The following is a 22,492-nucleotide window of genomic DNA, read 5'->3' on the forward strand; positions in this document are numbered from 1 at the left end:
GGATGGTCAGCTTTTCTAGTGCCATTTTTAAAAATATTTTTGAAGTTTATTTATTTTGAGAAAGAGAGAGAGCAAGCAGGAGAGGGGCAGAGAAAGAGAGAGAGGGAGAGAGAGAATCCCAAGCAGGATCCACATTGTCAGCACAGAGCCCAAAGCAGGGCTTGAACTCACAAACCATGAGATCATGACTTGAATTGAAACCAAGAGTTGAACACTTAACCATCTACTGCCATTTGTTGAAAATTATTTCTTCATTGTATTATCTTTTTTTCTTTGTCAAAGTTCAATTGACTATGTGGATCTATTTCTGAGCTCTCTGTTCTGTTTTGTCAATCTTTTTTTTAATAGCTTAGTTTTTTAATGTTTATTTATTTATTTTGAGAGAAAGAGACAGAGAGACAGAGAGTGCAAGTGAGGGAGGGACATTGAGAGCGGGAGAGAGAATCCCGAGCAAGTTCTGGGTCATCAGCAGAGGGCTCATCATGAGGCTCGATCATGACCATCAGAAATGTGGGCAATGTGTCTAAGAAAGTTCTTTGCAGAATTACTTATAGTGTGGAGGTCATTTATGAGAAAACACCTTTTGTCACACCATGATGGACTCTCATTTCCAAACTGGGCGTGTGTGATTCATATCATGGTAAATTCCTTGCACGTCTGGAGCAGTTTTCCTGGGAGTGGGACAACAGACATTTCAACTTGGCTTCTAGGGTGTTTATGCACCTGGTTGTAATATGAACGTTGCCATTTTCATTAAGAGCAAAGGAACCAAGTGGCTTCTGCAGAAAAGATTCAAGAGTCAAGATGGCCATGCCAAGCCCCCAGTGCTCTGCAAATTTCTCTCTAGATTAGGCTTCCAGCATCCTCATCATGTCACCTGATTCTGTCCGGTTTCAAGGGCTCTTCTCTTCCTCCTTGGCTCTCCCTCTGCACTGATAGCTCCCAAATCTATACCTTCTTGTCCTGACAACAGCCAAAATGCCAGTAATGAGCATTGAACCCTCTCCTGCCTGACTGTTCACAGACACATCAGAGTTCACATACCTAAAAAGAATGGCATTATCTTCTGGGGCTCCTGGGTGGCTTAGTCGGTTGAGTGACTGACTTCAGCTCTGGTCATGATCTCATAGTTGGGAATATAAGTAAGGGAATAAAAATTCATGTTTCTATGTTAAGGGGAAAACTCTGACGATAGTGAAGTTTGGAATGAGTAGAAAAGGGAAAAGGCCAAATAGGGAAAAAGTGGTTATTTTAAGGGGAGGGGTGGAAAAAACCAAAAAAACAAAAAGACCAGCTAGAAGGTCTCCTTTAGAGAAGTGTCAATTTCTTATCTTTGACTCCCCAGCATCTGGCACAATGTGTGAAATATCATGAGAGTTCAGCCAAATTGAAAAGAATAGAAAACTTTGCAATAGACAATGAAGGCATTTGAATCAGGGTTATTCAAAGGTTTGTTTTAGGGGTACCTGGGTGGCTAAGCATCTGACTTCAGCTCAGGTCATGATCTCACAGTCTGTGAGTTCGAGCCCTGCATTGGGCTCCGTGCTGACAGCTCAGAGCCTGGAGCCTCCTTCAGATTCTGTGTCTCCCCCTCTCTCTGCCCATGCTCACGTTCTGTTTCTCTCTGTCCCTCAATAATAAATAAAAATGTTAAACAATTTTTTCCAAAATAATAAAAGGTTTGTTTTATTTTTATCAATGGTCAGAAGTTTATACATTCTGCTTTTTGTGTTTATTTCAAAGTGTCTGATTATGAGCCCCCCAACAATGATAAAATCTAAGTTTAGAGCTCTAGACTTAGAATTATATGATGATTTATATCATCATGTTTGTTTATCAGCTGTACATTTTTAGGTAAATCTACCTTGTTTCTCCTTATCTGCAAAGGAGATAATAGTTTCCTCTCAGAGTGGTTGTGAGACTAACACAGGGTCTTCTTGCCTGTGATATTTATTGGAGTAAATGAGGAAAGGGGGAGACAGTCTTACATGTGTGTGATATGCCAAGTAGATTCTAGTATGGTGCTAGGCACGTTTGGTAGGAGGTCAGTAATTTTTGAGACGAATGAATGAATGTTTTATGCACTCTGGTCATGAAACTTATTAAGGAAACTCCAAAGTGCAGAAGCTTTGCTTTTTATCCATTTTATAATCCTGCCAGTTTCCCATAATTCGAAAGAATCTAGTTATTAGTTTTAAAGAACCTAGGAATGTTTCTTTAGTTGGCACTAAAAAAAATCACTCGGAGAAGGTGGTGGGTTATGAAAGCTTCTTTGAAAACCCACCCAGCCCACTCTGTTAAAAGTGGATCTCCCTACTGACATTTCTTGTGAACCTGATGATCTCACAGCTCAGGCTTGTGCTGGCCCCAGCAAAATTATAAAGCATGACCAGCTCTCCTTTCCTCCTCCAACACCCGCTGTTCCTGGCTGTAGGGAAAACAGCGCCAGGCAGAAAAGTGTTCTCAGACCCCTGGCTTCTAGCTGTCCTGTAACACAGACAGCTTCACAGGTTGGTGGGAAGGGGGAGTCCTGGGTCTGCTTCAGGCCAACATATGGTACTTCTTGGATCCAGATTTCTCCTGCTTTCCTGACCCAACAAGGAGGCCAGCTGGCCAGGTTGAGCCACTGAGATTTTGGGGGCACACAGAGATTTTTTTTCACTTAAAAAAAATTCAGTCATCCATATTTAAAGATAAAGAGGTTTTGCACATGAACAAAAATTAGAATTTCAGCTTCCCTTGAAAAACTACAGAGAGCTAGTAACACCGACCAACATCCCCATCTGGAAATAGTCATCTGGAGAAAGCAAATGGGGACTGCCCCCAGTCAGTACAGTCCCTTTAGTTAGAGAATAATTTTGAAGCAAAGGTAACAATTGCAACTTTCATACAGATTAAAAGTGAATGCATGTTAATGACTGTATCGAATTCATTAATGAGTCAAGTGGTGAGGCATTACAACCAAAGGAGAATCCAAAATCAGGAATATTGAAATAAAGGTGCCGTTGGAGGAGCAAACCGGGAAGAAAGTCCACTGAAATCTCTGCTGAACAGAATTCTCATGTCTAGGGGCAGATACTGTTTTTGCACTGCTATCAATTACCTCATCTTACAGAGTTGTGAAACAGCCTCCATATAATCTGAACAGATAGCCGGGCAGGGTGAGCTCTCTACAGCTCAGACTCCAGACAGTGCAGTTTTCCATGGAAGTACACATTTTCCCCTCACTTCCATTTCCCGTCATCATATATATGGACTGCCTGGCCCCAGAAGTGTTTGCTTACCCAGATCCTACGGAGCTGTCATTTCTCTTGTTTTCATTCTGTTTCTTCAGTTACAATGTGTGAAGATTAGACCCTTTAATCTCTACATTCCCTTAAACTCCCTAATTCACATTTCTTAGTACTGACACCCCTCTCCACACACACATATCAACTCCATAAATTATTCATCCTTATTTGGCCATTCAGGTCCTTACTTATCAGTGAGGTGTAGCTATTTCAATTTGTGCTAAGGTGTTAATGGGTGGTTGAATTATGTGATATTTTATCTTCTGCAGTATCTTCTCTCATCGCTTCAATTACCACTGCAAACCATCATCACTTTCATAAACCACCCCACAACATTCAACTTTAAACATCTGCTGCCAAGAAGGCCCAGACATCCATCTGCCAGCAAAGACCTTTCCCCGTTAAGACTGTGCCTTTCACACCCCGCCCAGACTCCCTCAACATTGGCTCAGTCCTGGAGGAAAGAGAATCTCTGTTGGTTAAGTGAGGATCACGATGAATAAAGGCCAACCACACCATCTTCCTGGACCCCAGCAGAGGGGCAGAGAAGAGATTTAGGTTACGAAGCTAGGACTTCTACTACCTGACATTGGGCATCCTCATGGCGAAATTGAGCCCTGAGATTTTATTACAAACTTTAAATTGTTGTTATGTGGGGGCGCCTGGGTGGCTCAGTTGGTTGTCTGACTCTTGGTTTCCACTCAGATCATGATCTCGCAATTTCCTGAGTTCAAGCCCAACGTCGGGCTCTGTGTTGGCAGCATGGAGCCTATTTGGGACTCTCTCTCTCTCCCTCTCTTTCTACTCCTTTCCCACTCATGCTGTTTTCTGTCTCTCTCAAAATAAATAAATAAACTTAAAAAAAAAACGTTATTATGTGAACAAGATCAGAAACAAGTTCGGGTCAGATGGAGTTTTCACCTAAGGATAAGGTGAGGCTCTCCCATTCATTCAGCAAGTATTTACTGTGTGCCATCTAGATTGCTAGCGCTGTTTTAGGTGTGTCGGGCATGTAGCAGAGAATACGACAAACAAAAAGTCCCGGTCTCAGGTGGCTGACATTCTAGTGTTGAGATTTTAACAAAAAGTGGAGAGACAAAAATTGACATTGCACTTTGGATACATTGGGACTAGATTTTATTGAATGTACGCTTTTGTACCACTATTACGGTTAGCACGTACTTTTCCTGGTGTTTGAGGCTAATCTCCCATCTGGGCTTGGAGTTCCAACCCTTCCACCTCCCTCAGGACCAGGTACCACAGATTCCGCCAGCATCACCCCAGCACTTGAAGGACTTACATCTGTGTACCTCTTGATCAAGAGGTCCTTACTGCTCCCTCAGCCTGACTAAACTTTGGACAAGCTTTATCCTGACTCTAGCCCCTAACCTCCCTTACAGCATTTTCTTTAGAAATCTTGGAAAGTCTTTCTTCATTTCCCTTTGAGATGTATATAAATATTTTTAAAAACCTTTTGTCAGTTTTACAACCCATGAATGTCTTTCTCAAGGACCTGACAGCCATCCCTTTGAAATGCAATCATCAAGGAGACAGTAGTCCTACATCCCAGTCTCTGTAGGGGACTAGAAGCCTAACTTGGGCACCTTGCTCCAATCTGTAGCACCACCTCCTCTCAAATAGTTAAGAACAGTTTATTTTTGGGGCGCCTGAGTGGCTCAGTTGATTAAGTGTCCGACTTTGGCTCAGGTCATGATCACATGGTTCATGGGTTTGAACCCCACGTTGGGCTCTGTGCTGACGGCTAGCTTCGAGCCTGGAGTCTGCTTCAAACTCTGTATCTCCTTCTCTCTCTGATCCTCCCCTGCTCATGCTGTCTCTCTCTCTCTCAGAAATAAATAACACATTTAAAAAATTTTAAAAAAAGAATGAGGCAGAAATTTAAGAACAGTTTATTTTCCCTTAGGATAAAGCCAATGGACAAACACAGATGACCTATGACCTCTTTTCATCCCAGGTCTCACAGAATTCCAGATGGCCTAATGTCCCCCAGGACTTCTCCTCCAGCTCACCCCAGCCCTTAAGAACCCTCCCCACTTTGCTTCAGCAGAATTGAGCTCAGACTTAATTCTGGTCTCTCTCTGATTACAATAGTCTCTTTCCCTTCCTTGCAAAAATCTTTTCAAATAAAATCTCCCTCAAGGTTTGAATTTCCTCTATTTAATACGTTTCAAACTTCAGTCTTGCTGTTGCTCATTCTCTCTCAGGTCTTTCCTTCACCAGAGAGGCTTCTTCAAATATGCCGTCCATTCCCTACATTTCCCACTCACTCCATAGCCTTCTAGAACATAAATCTGCCCACGTCCATTTCTCCTGAGCATCCTTAAATCTTTCCTGGAACAAGTCTCCAGTTCTGTAGCCAGATAGATCAGAAACCCAGCTCAGTTACTCACTAATGTGGCACTTCACCTTCTCTAAGCCCCTGTTTCCAGTGTTTGGAAAACAGGGATTACTTCTTCCCTCAGGAAAGGCAGCCATTACTTATGAAGTCAGGAAACAAATGCATGACTAAGACAGCCATGGTATTTCCTACTTAAATGACCATAGCTAATTTTTACTTAGTGCTTACTATGGGCCATGTTCAACATTTTACATGTATTATCTCACTTAATTCCTCCTTACCATCCTATGATATAGTTATTTGTAGGTATTACCATCATCATCTCCATTATGGACAAGGAAATTGAGACTGAGAAAGAGAGGTTAGGTGATTTGTCCAAATCTCCAGCTGAGAAGTGTTAGAGTTCATATTTGAACCCAAGTTTGTACAGAGCTTAACCTGCTAAACGTTCAAGGTAAAGGTTATACTCCCTGCCCCTCTCCTCTCCCCACACATGGACTCTGCCTCCCACTAAGAACTACCTACTCTCTATGCCCCAGTGCATTTGCTCATGCTGTTCTCTTCATGCCAAGAGGCTGCTTCCTCCTCACCCAAACACGCATACAACAAACTCATATGCACATTCACATGGTTCTCCTGGTTATCAAAGCAGCTTTAAAATCCATTTTCTGTGGAATTTTTCCAATCCTTTTAGAAATAGCCTTTTCTTCATAATCCCAGAGCTCGCCACATAGATCTCCATATATGCTTCCATTATAGAGTTTACATTTGTCATTAGGGTAAAGTATGTGAGGTGACCTTAGAGCAAGGCAAAGCTGAGGGAGATGTACAGGAAGGCCATGAAGAACATGAAAGGAATTTGGAGTAGGATCAGAAGGTATATAGATTTGTTGTATTACAGAGGTGTAATGATGTGTAGGTAAATTATAAATGACAATGTAATGACATATAGGATGGGTTTATAGTCTTGTGGGCTGAAATCAGTTGCGATGATCAGGTCACATGCAGCCTGAATCCAGAGAACAGGGGCTCTGAGTGCACCCCTGTGAGAGCATGATTTGAAGTCTCAACAACAAAAAAAACAAAACTCCTAGAAATGAACACTCACCTTATCCCTCTTTACCATGAACAGAACCACCCTGGATACAAGCGTCCCAGATCTTGAGCCCAGGGCACCATCCCTGATCACCTGCAATCTCCATGCACTGAAAAAGGAATTGCAAAAAGCTTGGGATATTATAATTGCCTTCTTAGTTGGTAAATGTCTTCCACCTCTAAAGGACTTAAAACTAAATATACAGAATGAGGTCATTCAAATCTTGATTAATATTCTATGTCTAATTTGGGAATAGCCTGGGCATATTTGGTATGAAAAGTATTTGTAAGATTAAAGGATTTAGCATTTTGGAGTCTGATTGTCTTATGATTCCAGTTTCAAATGTATATTTTATTAATTTAGACTTTGGTTTTTAAGGTGAAAAGTTTATAAAGAGTATCATGATTACCAGACTTTAATATTAGTATTTATATAATTAATTAGCTTTACTAGATTTATTCAAATACATGGAAAGGTTTCTGTATATTGCAAAACTTAAGTTATAAAACTTAACAGATAAAAATAATTTATTAAATTACAAAATTAATTTATTATTGTTTTTATTTAAAGTTTTTAAGAATTTATTTATTTTGAGAGAGACAGAGCAAGTAGGGAGGGGCAGAGAGAGAATCCCAAGCAGATTCCATGCTGTCAGCACAGAGCCTGACATGGGGTTCAATCCATGAACTGTGAGATGAAACCTAAGCCGAAATCAAGAGTTGAATGCTTAACTAAGCCACTCAGGTGCCCCTGAAATTATTTTTTTAAATTAGTTTAACTATTTAAGGAAATTTAAGTAACTAAATTGTAAGAACCTCTTAAAATCAATTGTGAAATTCAGCAAATTTATAATTGTGTTGAATATAAAAGTTTAAAAATTAGTTATTTCAATAAATTATATAATTTGAAAATTTCTATACTGATAAACTGCCCTCCTAGAAACCTAAAACTCAGTATTGAGGTACAATAATTACTACTTCTAAGTCTGTTTCCTGCCACTAAACTATGAATTCCTTGAGTGGAAAGCATCCCTATATCCCCATCATCTAGCACAAGAGGGTCCAGAAGGCTGTTAGACAGCAGCTGATATCATCTGCTCTCTGCCAGGACTGCAATATGCGATTTATCTATACACTCTCAAGGAATCTTCACCACAACCTATTTACATGGTTGAGGGAGGGAATAGTGACAACCTAGAAAGGGCTGAATGCTCAAGTTCACACAGCTGGGGAGAGTCAGGGACTTCATCTTCCCTTACTTTCTATGTTACTAGTTGAAAGGGTGAAAATCTTAATTTAATGGTGGGACTTTGGACAGTATTATTTCAGTTGAGGAGACAATATGCATGTGCTAGACATGGACATAAACTGTCCCATGGGAACAAGTCACCAGAATCCAAGTGGAGCTTCTTGGGAACAATTTAAGAAGAGTAAAAAGGCTATCTTCTCTAAGGGACAGAGAACATAGAGTCGAGAGGAGATAAGCAATGGAGAAAAAGAAGGTAGTTTGACTTCACGTAGAAGGATCAGGAAAGTGCTGCCTGGTTGTCATTTATTTTATGGAGGCCCACCGGACATGTCCTTCGTGGTCAGTTGGCTGTTTTGGCATTTTGATTTGGAGCTGAGGAGCAATGCCAGGCAACCCAGACTAAGCAAACAAGATAATTAGGAGCCAAGGAAGATTAAAGAGAAACTGCACTATCTAAGGAAGAAGTACAAGAGAACAAGCAAAGGAGGGTGGCCCAAACCAAGGAACAGTATTAGAGGGGTTGGCTGACCAGGAAGTGAAACCCAGTAAAATCACCCATAGAAGTTTGGTTACTGTTCTAATTTGTGGCGAACCACAACTAACAAGTCTATTCTTTTAATTGGTCTAGCTAGAGTCAGCACCCGAGGTGCTATGGGCGCTTTTTGCATTCTGAACTTCAAATGTACACTCTTCTGAGGAGTGTACTACAGGGGAAGAAAGTCAGAAGTCAAGTGAGAAGTGTGAGCCACGTGTGCCCTGGGCCTACCTGACAGAAAAGCCAACAGACAATGTAAGGTGCTTGTGTTGCACAACTGGCAGATAAGTGACGGAAATACTGTACTTCTGCTCAAATGGGGTTTCAGACTTTTAAATTAAACCATCATCATCTTGCCTAAACCCATTCCTTGACCCCCAAGGCAAGATTACAACATATTTTTCAAACATGTCCACAGATCATGGCAATAGTGGTAAAGCCTGCTAGAGGCACCTGGGGAAAGCTGTGGATACGTCTGGTTATCACACTGACTGAGGGGCACCATGAATGTTTAGGGCCACAAATCAGGAGTGGCAGGCTTGCCACAGTGAGTCAGAACACACAAGTGAAGAGTTGAAACACATCTCACGTGCCTTCCCAAAACACATTTGTAATCTCTAACTCTGTTTTATAGGTCTGAGGGTTAACATACGCTGCATTTTCTAAGAATGCAATTACCATCTAAATTTAGGAAGGCATTATATTGTGTTCTGTTCTGAACTTTACAAGGTGTTTGCTAAATACAGAAGCTGATATCACGAATGGCGACGGTGCTCACAGTATCTCAGTGGGCAATACAACTCCTGCCCCTCGCGTGAGGCCAGTTTATATTTATGCCATTGTGGCTGCCCAGTGGATGCAAGCAGCTGATGACTTCACAGTGCCTTCGGTATGGCTGTGCACACCTAAGTATATTGGGGTATGTGTTATCTTATGGTGTCCTACTTTCATTTCTTGTTTGTTATTAGATAGGGAATTATATTTTGATCACATGTTACATGAGTAGTAATGACTTTCACATCAGGATAATAAAGGATGCATTAGAAAATATAAAAAGAGGCACTGGGTATGACAGGAAAGAAAAACTACCCCGGCTGAATTACGGTTTTAGAGAAAGCAAGTATATGGCACCATGACTTATTCCAGAGACGAGAAACAGTGCTGCTGGAACACGCAGGTTCTGTAAGAAACGACGCTGTACATTATGGAATTATGATTTCTTTTCAGATCACACCTACCCATCTGTGTGCCTATCGACTGGCTTGTGACCAAACAGGGTATCCTCCAAAATAACAAGTTATCTTAGCTGAAGACAAAGAGTGAAGCTTGGAATTGGGCTTCTTTCCCTAGAACACGACTCTCACACATTACCATGCAGGAGAATAAACTGGCATGTTTAGCAAAATTGCTGGGCATTTTCTCTTGAGATTCCGGTTTCGGTCTGGGTGGGGCTCAGCCACCTGAGTAACAGGAATGGCACCACTCCGATGCAGTGCCTTTCCACCAGTGTGCGTACAAATCTCCAAGGGACCTTTCTAAAATGCAGCTCCTGATCCAGCAGGTCTAAAGTAGGGCTTGGTACTCTGTATTCCTAATGAGCTCCCAGGTGTTACTGATGCTGCTGGTCCATGACCACACCTGAATAGCAGACTTCTATTTGGGGACAAAAGATTCTGGAGCATGTAGAGGGCAGGTAGAGAACTCACCTTCAACTCCCATGTACCCTACTCTGTGAGGATGAGATGGGTGTTGCCAGAACTGAACAGGATTTTCACGGACATTCCCCTCCTACAGATCAAGGGGCCACACTGCAAGGGGACACAGTGACCAACCTTGGGTCGCCTAAAGTGGCAATGTGTTGGCTTCACCACAAATTACAGGAGTTCTTAATCCTACTGCATGGAGGGATTTGCTCACACTACACCAACTGTTCATCTGGATCTTGGCTGCAATATTAACAACTTATGTAAAAAGTTCTAATCTTTAAGCATAGGCATTACTGAAGAGAGGCCGTGGCACTTCCTCTGCAAGGAAAAAGATGGATCCACAACCATGGATCTAAAATCATCTAGATGTGCAAAAGCAGCGGGACAGAGGCCTCAGGGAGTTCAGATCCAAGCAGAGGACTGGAATTACCACCACCAGTTTGAGAACATCTACAGACAATGTTTTTACATATATGGACTATTTTTAAGTGCATATAGATGTCATTAAGATATATATTTTTAAAAAACTTTGTGGATTAAGTTCAGGTTAGTTATGGGACCCTATATATCTTCTCAATTAATGGATATTAAAAGATAATCACGTATGAATTGGGGATATCACAGTATCTTGACATTTAAAAGGGGTCCTTGTCTTCGTATGCCAGAAATAGCGTGACCAAGAGAAATTCAAATCCCTCCATATTTCAGAGAATAAATAACATACATGTCATTAAATACATATATTTAGAGAAATTGTATTCAAATTCTAAATGACTGAATTCCTCATTTTATAAACCAAGAAAGAAAGAGCTACAGCAGAATTTAACCTCAGATGGTTTAATAGAGGGACCATATTCACTATATACAGGGTTCTCTGAAGAAAGTGGGCTCGTCGCTTGCCAGGTGACCCAACCAACACCAAAACCCCAGGGCAACTCAGAGGCCGCTAGAAGTTGACAGTCTTGGCCGGCTTCACGTCTTCAATTTCAGACAACAGCCAGCGGAATGTACGATGGCGTCGCAGCACCTCAATGGCCTTGAGTTCCAGGGGTGTTGCCTGAATTCCAAGGTCCTCCAAGCCGGGCAGGTGTGGCAATACCAGGTCTGTTACCTGAAGCTTTGAATAGACAGAACCACAGAGAACAATGAAAACTGACCCAGACACGAAGTGCTATCCCACAAACACTTCAACACTCGAGCTGGCCTGAGACCCATTACCATGATTTGTTTTCAAAGGATATGTGGCTGTTTTTGATTCCTGGACCCCACTGAAAGTAGACCACAGAGAAAGAGTATAAGGGGGAAAAAAAGGACAAGGTCACCAAATAGCAGCTCAAAGGTCCCCAGCACAACCCACGAGCGCAACACAGTGGCTCTAGATGAGCCATTCTGCAGACTGAAACAGAAATCAATCTGCAATAGAGAAGCGCAAGCCACCATTGAAAGGGCAGCTTTACAGTAGGAGGTTCAGGGAGAAAATAAAATAGGGGCTAACGCAGAACTAGCCCATTCCCCAATTCTCCTTTCTGCTTCCATTTTTCACTCCTGAATTCAAGAGATAATTAGCGTTTGTTCCTTGCTCATTAAGAGATAATCCATTAACTTTGTGCTCCTTCTATACTTAGTCTGGTAGACTGATTCTCACCATAGATCTAAAACACCAAACCCATCTTGTTTGTAGGGAAGGAGAATGAGCTGAAGACTTCCATGATCCCAGACTATCTAAAAGCGTATGAAGAGAATCAATCTGCATGTAAAGCAGCACACTCCTTCACCCACCCCACAAAGTCTGAAATTCTTTTATTGGAGGGCTGTGAGGTAGCCTCCAAACCAAATCCAAACCCCATTCGGCCTACTGTATCAACACCGGCTCCATTATCAGTGTAAGAGGCACATCAGCATAAGATACGCTGAAGTGTTCTGAGAGTCAGTCCCCCAGTCCGATCAGATCAGCATGTCAGAGGGAAGGATAATGCCTGCCCATTCACAACTGTTTCTTGAAGACTGTTTTCTCATCTTGTCTACATTTTAAGTTTTAGTTAACATTCAGAGGATAATCTGGCTATTCTGATTGAGAAAAGGTCAATGGGCCTTCAAAGGCAGAGACAGTATAGTACTTTCATTTTATTTCGTGTCCTCCCTAGAAGCACTTCTACACACAGTGAGGAAGACTAGCATGGGAGGCAGCAAGACGGGAAGAGCCAGAGCTCAGGAGTCCATCTCACTGTAGAGGGGCGAGGGGCAGCCAGACCGGTCAAGAGACTGAGAAAAGAGGGGCACCTGGGTGGCTCTGTCGGTTAAGCACCCAACTCTTGGTTTCAGCTCAGATCATGATCTTATGCTTTTTGAGTTCAAGCCCTACATCAAGCTCTATCCTGACAGTGTGGAGCCTGCTTAGGATTCTCTCTGTCTCTCTCAGAACCTGTTTGGGAATTTCTCTCTCTCAAAATAAGTAAATAAACTTTAAAAAAATATTTAAAAACTAAAAAAGAATGAGACAGAAATAGTCAACCCACTTGGATTACAGTGGGCAGAGTGGAGACCTTTCTTACCTTTCTGTAAGATGAAAATGTTCACAACTATTACACACATTTTCAGCATAAAAAGTCGAAAACACAGGAGCAGGGAGAGGCAGGCGTAGTGCCATTTGGCGTATATTTTGATGGCTGCCTGAATAATACTTGCTGATGGTCTACAGCTGTGCTGCCCAACACAGTAGCCACTGGACAAGTGTGGTAATCTTCATTTATACTTAAATTAATTAAAATTAAATAAACTTCAAATCTTATTTCTGCAGCTGCATTAGCCATATTTCAAATGTTCAACAGTCACATGTTGCTAGAAGCTATGTTTTGAACACTGTAGATTCTAAACCATTTCCATCACTGCAGAGAGTTATATTGGACAATACTGGTTTAGATCCAGAAAGAGAAAGGAATAAATCAGGGGAGAATTCCTAGGTTTCTTGAGTAACGGAGAGAAGAGTGCTCTTCTTAATTAAGATGAGGAAAGCCAGGGAAGAAGTGGGTTTGCAGTTCTATTCGTGGACACGTTCAGTCTCAGAAAACTGTAATATACCCAAATAGACGAAAGAGTCTGTAGCTGGGTAGGGTGGGGGCACAATCCAAGGCTGGAAATAAAGATGCGGCCACGAGCTTACAGACAGCTATTGGAGCATGGGACGAGCTGAAGGTCGCTCAGAGAATGGGCAAAAATACAAAGGGCTGAGGACAGAGCTCGTGGGTCCCCTAACATGTACAGATCAGGGAGAAGAGGGTGAATCAGGAAGGGAAACTGAAAAGCATGGCCTAGTGAGAGGAGGAAAAGCAGGTGAACGTGGAATTGGCCAGGAAACAGATTGGCAGCCAGGGGTTCAAGGAGAGAAGAGGTGATCATAGGTAATCTTGCAAAGAGCAGTTTGGGGGGAGAAACACAAATAAAAGCCTGAATGGAGTAGGTTAAAGGAAGGCTGAAGTTAACAGCAGGAAGAGACAGCCCTTCTGAAGGGCTACAAATAAAAGGGCCCAGACAAGTAAGACGGTAGCTAGAAGGGACATGGGGGAAGGGAGGGTTTTGCCTTTAAAACATGTAGCACTGAAGGCATGTTTGTGCGCTGTTGGGAATGCTCCAGCAGAGAAGGAAATCGGAGCCCGTCCCAGAGAAGCCAGGGGAAGACGCAGGCGCTGGAGCAGCTGAGGCTGAAGTGCAGGAAGGGTCCAAGCTGCGGGCTGGCCTCAGACAGGATGATGGACAAGAGCACGAAGATAATCCACGCCAGCAAGCAAACAAAAGTCAGTTCTAACTCCTCCACCTCTGCAGCTCTCTGCCTGGTACCTGCCCACCCGGCAGATGTTCACCACACTCATACTCACCCGCTCCACTTTATCCCTCGTTGTCCAGGGCTCAAACGGAGTCATTTCAAAGAGTCGTGCTACCCATCTGGAAAAAGGAATAAATAGGGCACATGTGGTAAGCATCTCCATAGCCAATACTCAAGCTAGCCTTGAAAAAGCACAAGGAGAGAAGCTGCTGTAGAGGCAGGAGTTCACTGATTTTTTGTGTTTTGTGTTTATTTTTTTGGTTTTTAAAGAAAATAATTAACATCCTGGCACCTGTGAGGTTCCCTTCCCTTTCAAGCTGCCCCAGCCTGACTGCCGTAACTCATGGGGCTCCCTGCTCTCCATGAAGGAAACAACAAATCTGAACAAATGAAAGCTAAAATAAAGCCATTACTACCAACAAAGCAAACAAAGTCTATCCAACTTCAGATCTAATTTAACTTAGCTAATCTAATTTAAACCTCAGACATTCACATAGTTTTCTGTTAAGAATGTGGGGTAAGCCAAGGAGTATGCTAGATATAAACTGTAATCCTTAAAAGCAGCCCCCACCCCCCTGCCAAGGGAACCAAAAACATTCAAAAGTAAGGAGAAGATTTAGGATTCAAACCAGGAAGCCAACATAAAACCCAAGGCAAGAGAGCTGCCTGCCTCAATTAGTGCCATCTCTCCACTCTTAGCCAAAACAGAGCTCTCCTTATCTGCCACTGAGTTCCTGTTAAGTACACTCAGGGCAGTGGGTTTCAGATAGCATCGAGGTCCCCCAGGAATCCCTTAGGGCCCCCACAGAGAACTGGGGGGCAACGGCTGGAACTCCACGCTCGGAGTATTGCCCATTGGTACAGCCAGACCAGCTCTGCTTTTATCTGATTGACCCAGGGGGTCTTTCGTGGGTCAAAGAACACAGGGTTCCAGAGCTTTTTAAAAACAAAAACATCATTCCAATGAGCATAAAAAAATGAAAAAGGAAGCTGAAGATTGGCCAAAATTTCTCCAGGAACATATAAAACCTCAGATTCCAGACAACGTGTCCCAGTGGCATAAAAGGGTACTTTACTGGGCTACCACAGCTTAACTAAAACTCCATGACAAACCTTCGACTCTCCGTGCTCTGCTTCTATGCTGACAGACAACCTCTGTTGTCTGTTTCCGTGTCCCCAGTGGGCCGCTCCACGCACATATGCCAACTCCAGCTCAAGGTAACTCAATTTCACACATCGCTGAGGAGGCAGCACCTGGCAATCTGGCTGTCACCCTGCCCTTCACCGAAGCCACGGTCACAAATGACCTCACTACCAACCCCAGGGGACACTTTTAAGTCCTTCACCTCATGGGACTTTTCTGCAGCATTTCATCATACAAATACTGACAGAGTACCTCCTGTGTGCCAAGTACTGTTCTAGGTCCAGGAGATACAGATGTGAACAGCCATGGTTCCCTTCCTGAAACAGTTGTTTCCTCCTTAAAACACCCCCTTCCCTTTTGGTATCTAGGCTTCCAAATGCTCTCTTTTTTTCACTTCAAAGTCTGATTACTCATTTGGGGCCTCCTGGTAAATATCCCTCTGCAGGTCCTTCAAGTGGAGGCATTCCTCGTGCCCAGTCCTCCACCCTCCTCCTTCACATACACTGAGTGCTCTTCCCTACCAACGTCAGTCACGGAGGACCAAATGAGAGTGAAGTAGACAGCTTGCAAAACAGAACACTCTCAGTAAAAATTATCATCACACTGCATTCTACTTTTCTGACACCTCTGTTTGATCACAAGCTTTCTGAGAGTTTAGTATAATATCTTGAGTCCCTAGTGCACTGCCTAAGACAGAGGAGGCATTTGATAAATATTTCCTTGATGAATGCAGGAGTGAACTGCCACGTTGGTTTATAAGTCGATCTTGAACATGGGGAGCCTGGGTGGCTCAGTCAGTTGAGCGTCTGACTCTTGATTTGGGCTCAGGTCATGATCCCAGGTCATGGGATTGATACCTGTGTTGGGCTCCACATTGAGTGGGAAGCCTGCTTAAGATTCTTTCTCTCCCTCTGCCCGTCTCCCTCATTCACATGCTCTCTAAAAATAATAAAATAAAAAATAAAATTTTTTTAAAGTCAATCTCTGGCAGATGTGATGTGATGGATGTGAAAGTCTCCCTGATAATTCTGAGATCCTAAACCTGCAAAGGGGAAGAAGTGAACCAAGAGGCAGGGTGAAAAGAAAGAAGATAAGGCAACAACAAGGCCAAATCAACCTGGTTCCTTCCCCTTCCCCGCAACTACATGATCAGACTGTTTTAATAAAGAAGGATCCCCTTCCCACATCTGGGTGTATGTATGGAACAGAAGGAAATCTCATTGCTCCCTTACAAAACCTACCAAGCAAGACACTTCTCCAAATTAACTAAGTGGTTCCCAAGGAGAGAATTTGAAGAATTACAGGTTTAACCTCTCAACACACATTGTTCTTCTCCTCCACACCAATGCACACTCCCTTTCTTACACACCTCTGGCTCTGTGCTAGACTAACATCAAGACATCAGGAGCACCTCCTGTTTAGAGATTCAGAGACTCCACTGTAATGAACATACTCCCTATAGTCGGAAGTGAGAGCATCCCAAACAAATGTATCGAGTTAGCTCTATTTTAGAAGACACAAGAAGAAGCATTTTACTTACCGATAGGCAAAATGTGGCAGAGGGTACGGCAGGAAGGGTCTGTGAGCCATAGCAAAGACGTACTGCACCAGGTCGAAAAGGAGGTACCGATTGGGCCTACAAAAAGAAAATTCATAGTTTGTAAACTATTTGCTCCTGATAAACTTTCTTTTTAGATTTAACAAAATAACATCTCTTTGAAGAGGAAACACACAGGCACTGTAGCAAATACAGATTAGCACAAAGAAAAATCACCCATAATCCCAAAGTGAATACGTTTATATATCCTTCCCTCTCATCCCCTTATGTACATACATTCTTTTATTTTTATAAACAGAAGATTGCATAGGTTGTCCTATTTTGTAAAGTCTTTTTCATTTAACATTAAATCATGGTCACCTTTCTGTGCCTCTTAATATTCTAGTGCATGTTTAATGATTGCATATATTGTAATGCGTGTAGTTGTAACTATTTGATAAATTCCCAGGTTGGGGGATATTTAAGCTATTAAAAATATTTTCTCTATATAAGATAATGCTTTAATGAACATTCCTGCAGTAAACATCTGTATTTATCCAGAATTATATATTTATAATATATTCTAGAGGTAGAACTGACTCAAAGTATGCTTGGAAATCTTAAGGCTTTTGTTGAATACTTCCAAACTGCCTTCTGAAAAGGTCATATTAATTCACATAAGATGCAAGTAGCCCCCTTACCAACAATGAGGTTAGTCATAAAAAATAGGCAAACAAAACTTTGCCAATCTGCGAGGTAAGAAAGGTACCTCAGCCTTTTAATCTGTGTTACTTTCACACTAGAGATGAAATTTTTTTCTGTAGTTTGGGTTACTACACTTCTTTCTTTTCTCTCTTTCCTCCTGAAGTCCTGTCTATAAAGAATGATTTGTAAGAATTCTTTATATTTTAATGACATAGTTTTTAAGCATTTCACTTAAGCAAACGTTCTGATTTAATTCTGATTTGATTTCATAGTTAGAAAATCCCTCCACTGTCACCAGTGGCATAAATTTTCACTATATTTTCTAATGCTTTTGGGGTTCCTTAATCCATAATTTTATGCATGATGCATTTTTGTATTGATATAAGGAAAAGCTGTAATACTGTTTACTGGATGAATGATCTACCCTTCCCCATATTCTGAAATGTCACCCTATTATACACTATATTCTTACATATATTTGAGACAGCTTCTGGACTTTCTATTCTACTCCACAGATCTGAATAGTTTTGTACTGGTACAACCTAGCTTTAATAATTATTATTGTTTATAATACATTTTAGTGTCTCTTCACTCACTTTCCTAGACCCCTTTGCCTCAACAAGCCTGTGAGAGCTGAGAGCTGAATTCACACAATTCAGTGAGAAACTCAACATTCTGACATTTTAGCAAACAAAAACAAAAACAAAAAACACAAAAATCTCAGCTAGGGGAACTATCAGGCCAAGCCCTCAAATAGCTTCCTTCGAGTTCCAGAAGGATGTGTAAGGATCACCATTCCGCATTCATGCTATGCCAAAGAACAATTTGTAATCTTTACAACAACAAGCAATACTGGTATCGTGGGTAAACTGATTATATGTAATATACTTGCTCCTCAGCTGTTCTGAAGCACATTGTGTTCAAAGACTGATTTAAGAGCCTCTGTTCACAGAGAATGGTACACTGAGGGCTGTGTCCTTCCCGGCTTAAGTTTCTGGGTTCAGGATTATATTCATTCCTTTGCAAATAGCCTCAGCAAAACCTTGTCCCCAGCCGCCTCTCCACTATACTAGTGCAGCAAAGTCCCTCCTCTGGTTCAAGCAAGTATCTGCCTTCTTTGGGCCTGAACCCCCAGCAAGACGGACTTGTAGAGAAAATACAGCCAGGCTACCTGGCTTCACCTATGTTTCTGATCACTAACTTCAAATGAAAGACTCGGTTCTGCTTTGCAAACCTGCTATGTTCTCCTAAGAGGTGCCTTCCATTCTACCCAGGAATACCTCTTATCTTCAACTCAGTCCTCAAATTTTCCACAGGCCTCTCTGACCCACCCCATCCTGCCTTTTAGCTAATGATCTCCCCCACCATTTGTCTTTCCATCATTTTCTTAATGGTGCCTTCTGAAGTATAAAAGTTTCCCATTTTGGTGGAGTCTAACTTATCAGTTTTTCCTTTTACAAAGTATGCTTATGATATCACATCTAAAAAAATCTGTGCCTAACCCAAGGTCTAGAAGATTATTTTTCTTCCAAAAGTTTTTTAGGTTTAACTCTTACATTTCGGTTTCTGATATATTGTGAGTTAATGTTTTCATGTAATGTCTGAAATTAATGGCCTATGTTCATCTTTTTGCATGTGGATTTCCTAGGACCAGCTGCTGAAAAGACCATCCTTTCCCACTGAAGTGTCACAACTCTCTGTCAAAAATCAATCATCCATTAACACAAAGGTTGATTTCTAAACTATCTAGACTGATTCTGTTTAGTTAGAATAGAATATTCTATTCTTATGCCAGTATCACACTGTCTTGACACTGTGGTTTAAGAGTAAGTTTTAAAATTGGGAAACTTAACTGCTTTGTTATTCTTCTTTGTCAAAATGTTTTTGGCTTTTGTGGATCTCTGCATTTCCATATAAATTTAGAATTTGTCAATTTCTGCAAAAAAAAAAAAAAAAAAGGCCTGCTGGAATTTAGAGAAGATTGGCTTGATTAGACAGATCAATTTGGGGAAAATTTCCATGTTAACAATAATGGCTCTTCCAGTCCATGTACATGAGATGTCTTTCTATCCTGTTTATTTAACTCTTCTTCTTTAATTTCCCTCAGCAATGTTTTGTAACTTTCTGGATACAGGTCTTGTATCTGTTAAATTTATACCTAACTATTTTATTCTTTTGACGCTATTGTGAATACAATTATTTTCTTAGTTTTATTTTCAGATTGTTCATATGCGAATATATGGAAACTGAGTTTTATATACTGATCCTGTACCTGTGACCTCACTGAATTTGTGTATTAATGCTCTCAGTTTTATGTATATATGTGTATTATATATAGGTACTTAATGAATGAATGACAGAATGGACCAACATCATATAATTAATAACTTTGAAAAAACTAGGAGCAAAATTTAAGGTCTTATGTCTCTCTGCATTAGCCTCAACGTGTCTGAGAAATAAGCAGTTTTCCCCTGGGCTAACAAGACAAAAAGAGAAACCAGACACATATCCACAGTTTCACACATACAAAAATGCCTGCACCGCCATGTTTGCCAAACCAGTACAACTGTACTGCAGCCCAGCCAAGAGACTGGAGGGGGCGGGGCAGCGGTAAAGAGGCAAATGGCTAACTCATCACAGCGCTATTTCTACAGAGTAGTAAGCAAAGTCTATAAAGCCATTTCTGTTTTTCTCTTCTTTAGAATCCTAGTCTAAGTACCTCTTGACTAGAGCCTGAGGTCTTCAGTCTAGTGATTTAGGGGCTCTGTGATGAACACATTTTTTGTGACTAATTCCCCTAGAGTATGTAACTAATTGCACTGAACTGGGAACTCACAGACAGACCTAGCCTGCAGCCACTAGATTCAGAAACACAATACAATTTTCTGCACTGACAAAATTTTACTAAGTGAAATCTATAATAATAGTGAAACATAACAATGTTTGAATTCATAATCCTGGGAATGTATACTATGCCTCCTGGCTTAGAGAGAAAAGTGTCTTTTCTCTGGAAATAAATATTTCCTAGGAATTAAAGCTATCACTTAATTGTTGAATCAGATCCCCACCTTTCATGGAACATTCAGGTGTCATTAGTTTGCTTCAATGAATGACAGGGTTCTGGGCCAATTATTAGGTGGATTTGGTACTTTACAGTTTGGCGGACTGAGTCTTCATTTTTTAGTCTTAGTTAAGGCAGAAAAAAGGTCCTAAACCCAGCTGTGACAAAATTTAACAAAATCAGGTAAGTTCCACAGCTTAACTGTTCCCTATCTGTCCTAAGAGCAAAGAGAACACATCATAAATGATCAGTCTTGTACAGCACAAGCAACTATACCCTAAACCAGGCCATTCCCAACCTTTTAGGGGACACTGCAATACTCTCTCAAAAGAAAATTGATTTTGCAACTGTACTTACTCCCTAAAAGTGTCCTGTTTGTGTTTCTGAATTTATAATAACACCCTTTCATATGTTAAAAACATCACTGAAGTTGTACAAAACCCTCCTTGGTGATCACTGGACTATATCTGTAATATACTAGGGAAGGTGGTGCTCAGACTTTAGTGACAGAAAAATAAGTATTAGATCCAATTCCCTGATTCGCTCAAATGCGACAGAACCATTCAGGAGATCATGACAGTGGTAGCTTTTGGACAGCTCCTTGAGACACACTGACCTCAGGGCTAAGGGAATAAAATTTCTGGAATAAACACAGTTGAAGAAAGACACTAAAAATGCAACAAATAAATCTGTTAGTGACATCTTTAGATCTTACTGTTCCAGTAAATCATTATAATTCGTTCATTTTAAGAGGTAGCACAATTTTACAGTCAAACTCTAGCCACTTACCCAACAAAGGCAAAAGATTTCCCTCCAGCATCTGGATCCTTAATGGCATTAACAATTCCTTTTGATACATCTACAACCTATAAGAAATTGTAACACAAGTTTAAGTAATCCTTGAAAGAGAGAAACAGAGAGATGGGAGAGGGAAGGAGGGAAGAAAGAAGGGAGAGAGGTAAGAATGCAGGCCACACCAATCACAACCAAAAACAAAAAAGATAAAATAATGGCACTGTCTGTTTCCAGAAAGCCCCTTAAAGAACCCACTCCTCAAAAGCTCAAATGATCTGCACACTGAAGGCTCACCTACATCTTTTTTCTAATCATAACACGTTCACACGGAAATGGCTATTGAGGCCCTCTGACTTGACTTTGCCCACCATCTCTGCAATCTCATGCCTTACCACTCGTCCCTAACGCTGTTACCATGCCGTCACAGATGAGTAGGCTGAATCCCACAGAAGTGCCAACATTTTACCATTTTGCCTTTCCAAAATAATAATTTTATATGGTTTCAGATCCCATGGTTTTCAACTGGGGGCGAATTTGGCTCCCAGGGGACTTTGGCAAATGCCTGGAGGCATTTTTAGTTGTCACTACTGGGGAGGTGGTGCTACTGCCATCTGGTGGCTGCTGGCCAGGAATGCTGCTGACGATTCTACAACAGCCCCTCTGACGACAAAGAATTATCTGGCCCAAAATGTCAACAGTGCCAGACGAGAAACCCTGGTTCAACGTAATATGGAACCCAACATGCTCTCTCCTCTGGGCCTCTGTACACACTGTTCCTGCTGCATGCAATGCTCTTGCCCAAACCCCTCTCATCTGACTTGCTGCTAGACATCTTTAAGATCTCACCTTCGATGTCATTTCCTCTGGGAGGCTGTCCCTGACCCTCAAGTCTGGATTAGGTGTCCCTCTGCTGTAATTACATAAATCCTCTCCCTATCACAGCACCTACCACATTGCATGGCAATTGCTTTGCAAGCCTACCCTGCCAGCATGCGGGCAGCAATGTGTGTCTAGTTCATACTTTGATATCTCCAGTAACATGTACAGCATGCCTAGCACACTCAATGTATTTTTCTTAAATGAACAAACAGGTGAACACACAGGGAATACACGTAGCTCTTAGGTAAAATGAGCGGCAACCAGTTAAAGCAAGTTGAAAAGAAGAAAACATGGAGTTACAGAAATCAGGTTAAAAC

At 41.5% G+C, this 22,492-nt stretch overlaps 1 protein-coding gene across 1 annotated transcript in view; it reads right to left on the reverse strand.

Moving 5' to 3' along the window:
• Positions 1-11,055: 11,055 nt before the first annotated feature.
• Positions 11,056-22,492, reverse strand: part of NDUFA9 (NADH:ubiquinone oxidoreductase subunit A9) — a 35,540-nt gene continuing 24,103 nt past the window's right edge. Inside the window, exons 8-11 of the mRNA XM_077759158.1 lie at positions 21,291-21,367; positions 16,739-16,834; positions 14,107-14,173; positions 11,056-11,351 (exon numbers count right to left, since the gene is read on the reverse strand). Coding sequence (XP_077615284.1) covers positions 11,181-11,351; positions 14,107-14,173; positions 16,739-16,834; positions 21,291-21,367 — 411 coding nt within the window. The 3' untranslated portion in view covers positions 11,056-11,180. The remainder of the gene's footprint in view (positions 11,352-14,106; positions 14,174-16,738; positions 16,835-21,290; positions 21,368-22,492) is intronic.

Source organism: Crocuta crocuta, unplaced genomic scaffold (genome assembly GCF_008692635.1).
Source record: "Crocuta crocuta isolate KB4526 unplaced genomic scaffold, BGI_CrCroc_1.0 scaffold72, whole genome shotgun sequence".
Classification (NCBI taxonomy): Eukaryota; Metazoa; Chordata; class Mammalia; order Carnivora; family Hyaenidae; genus Crocuta; species Crocuta crocuta.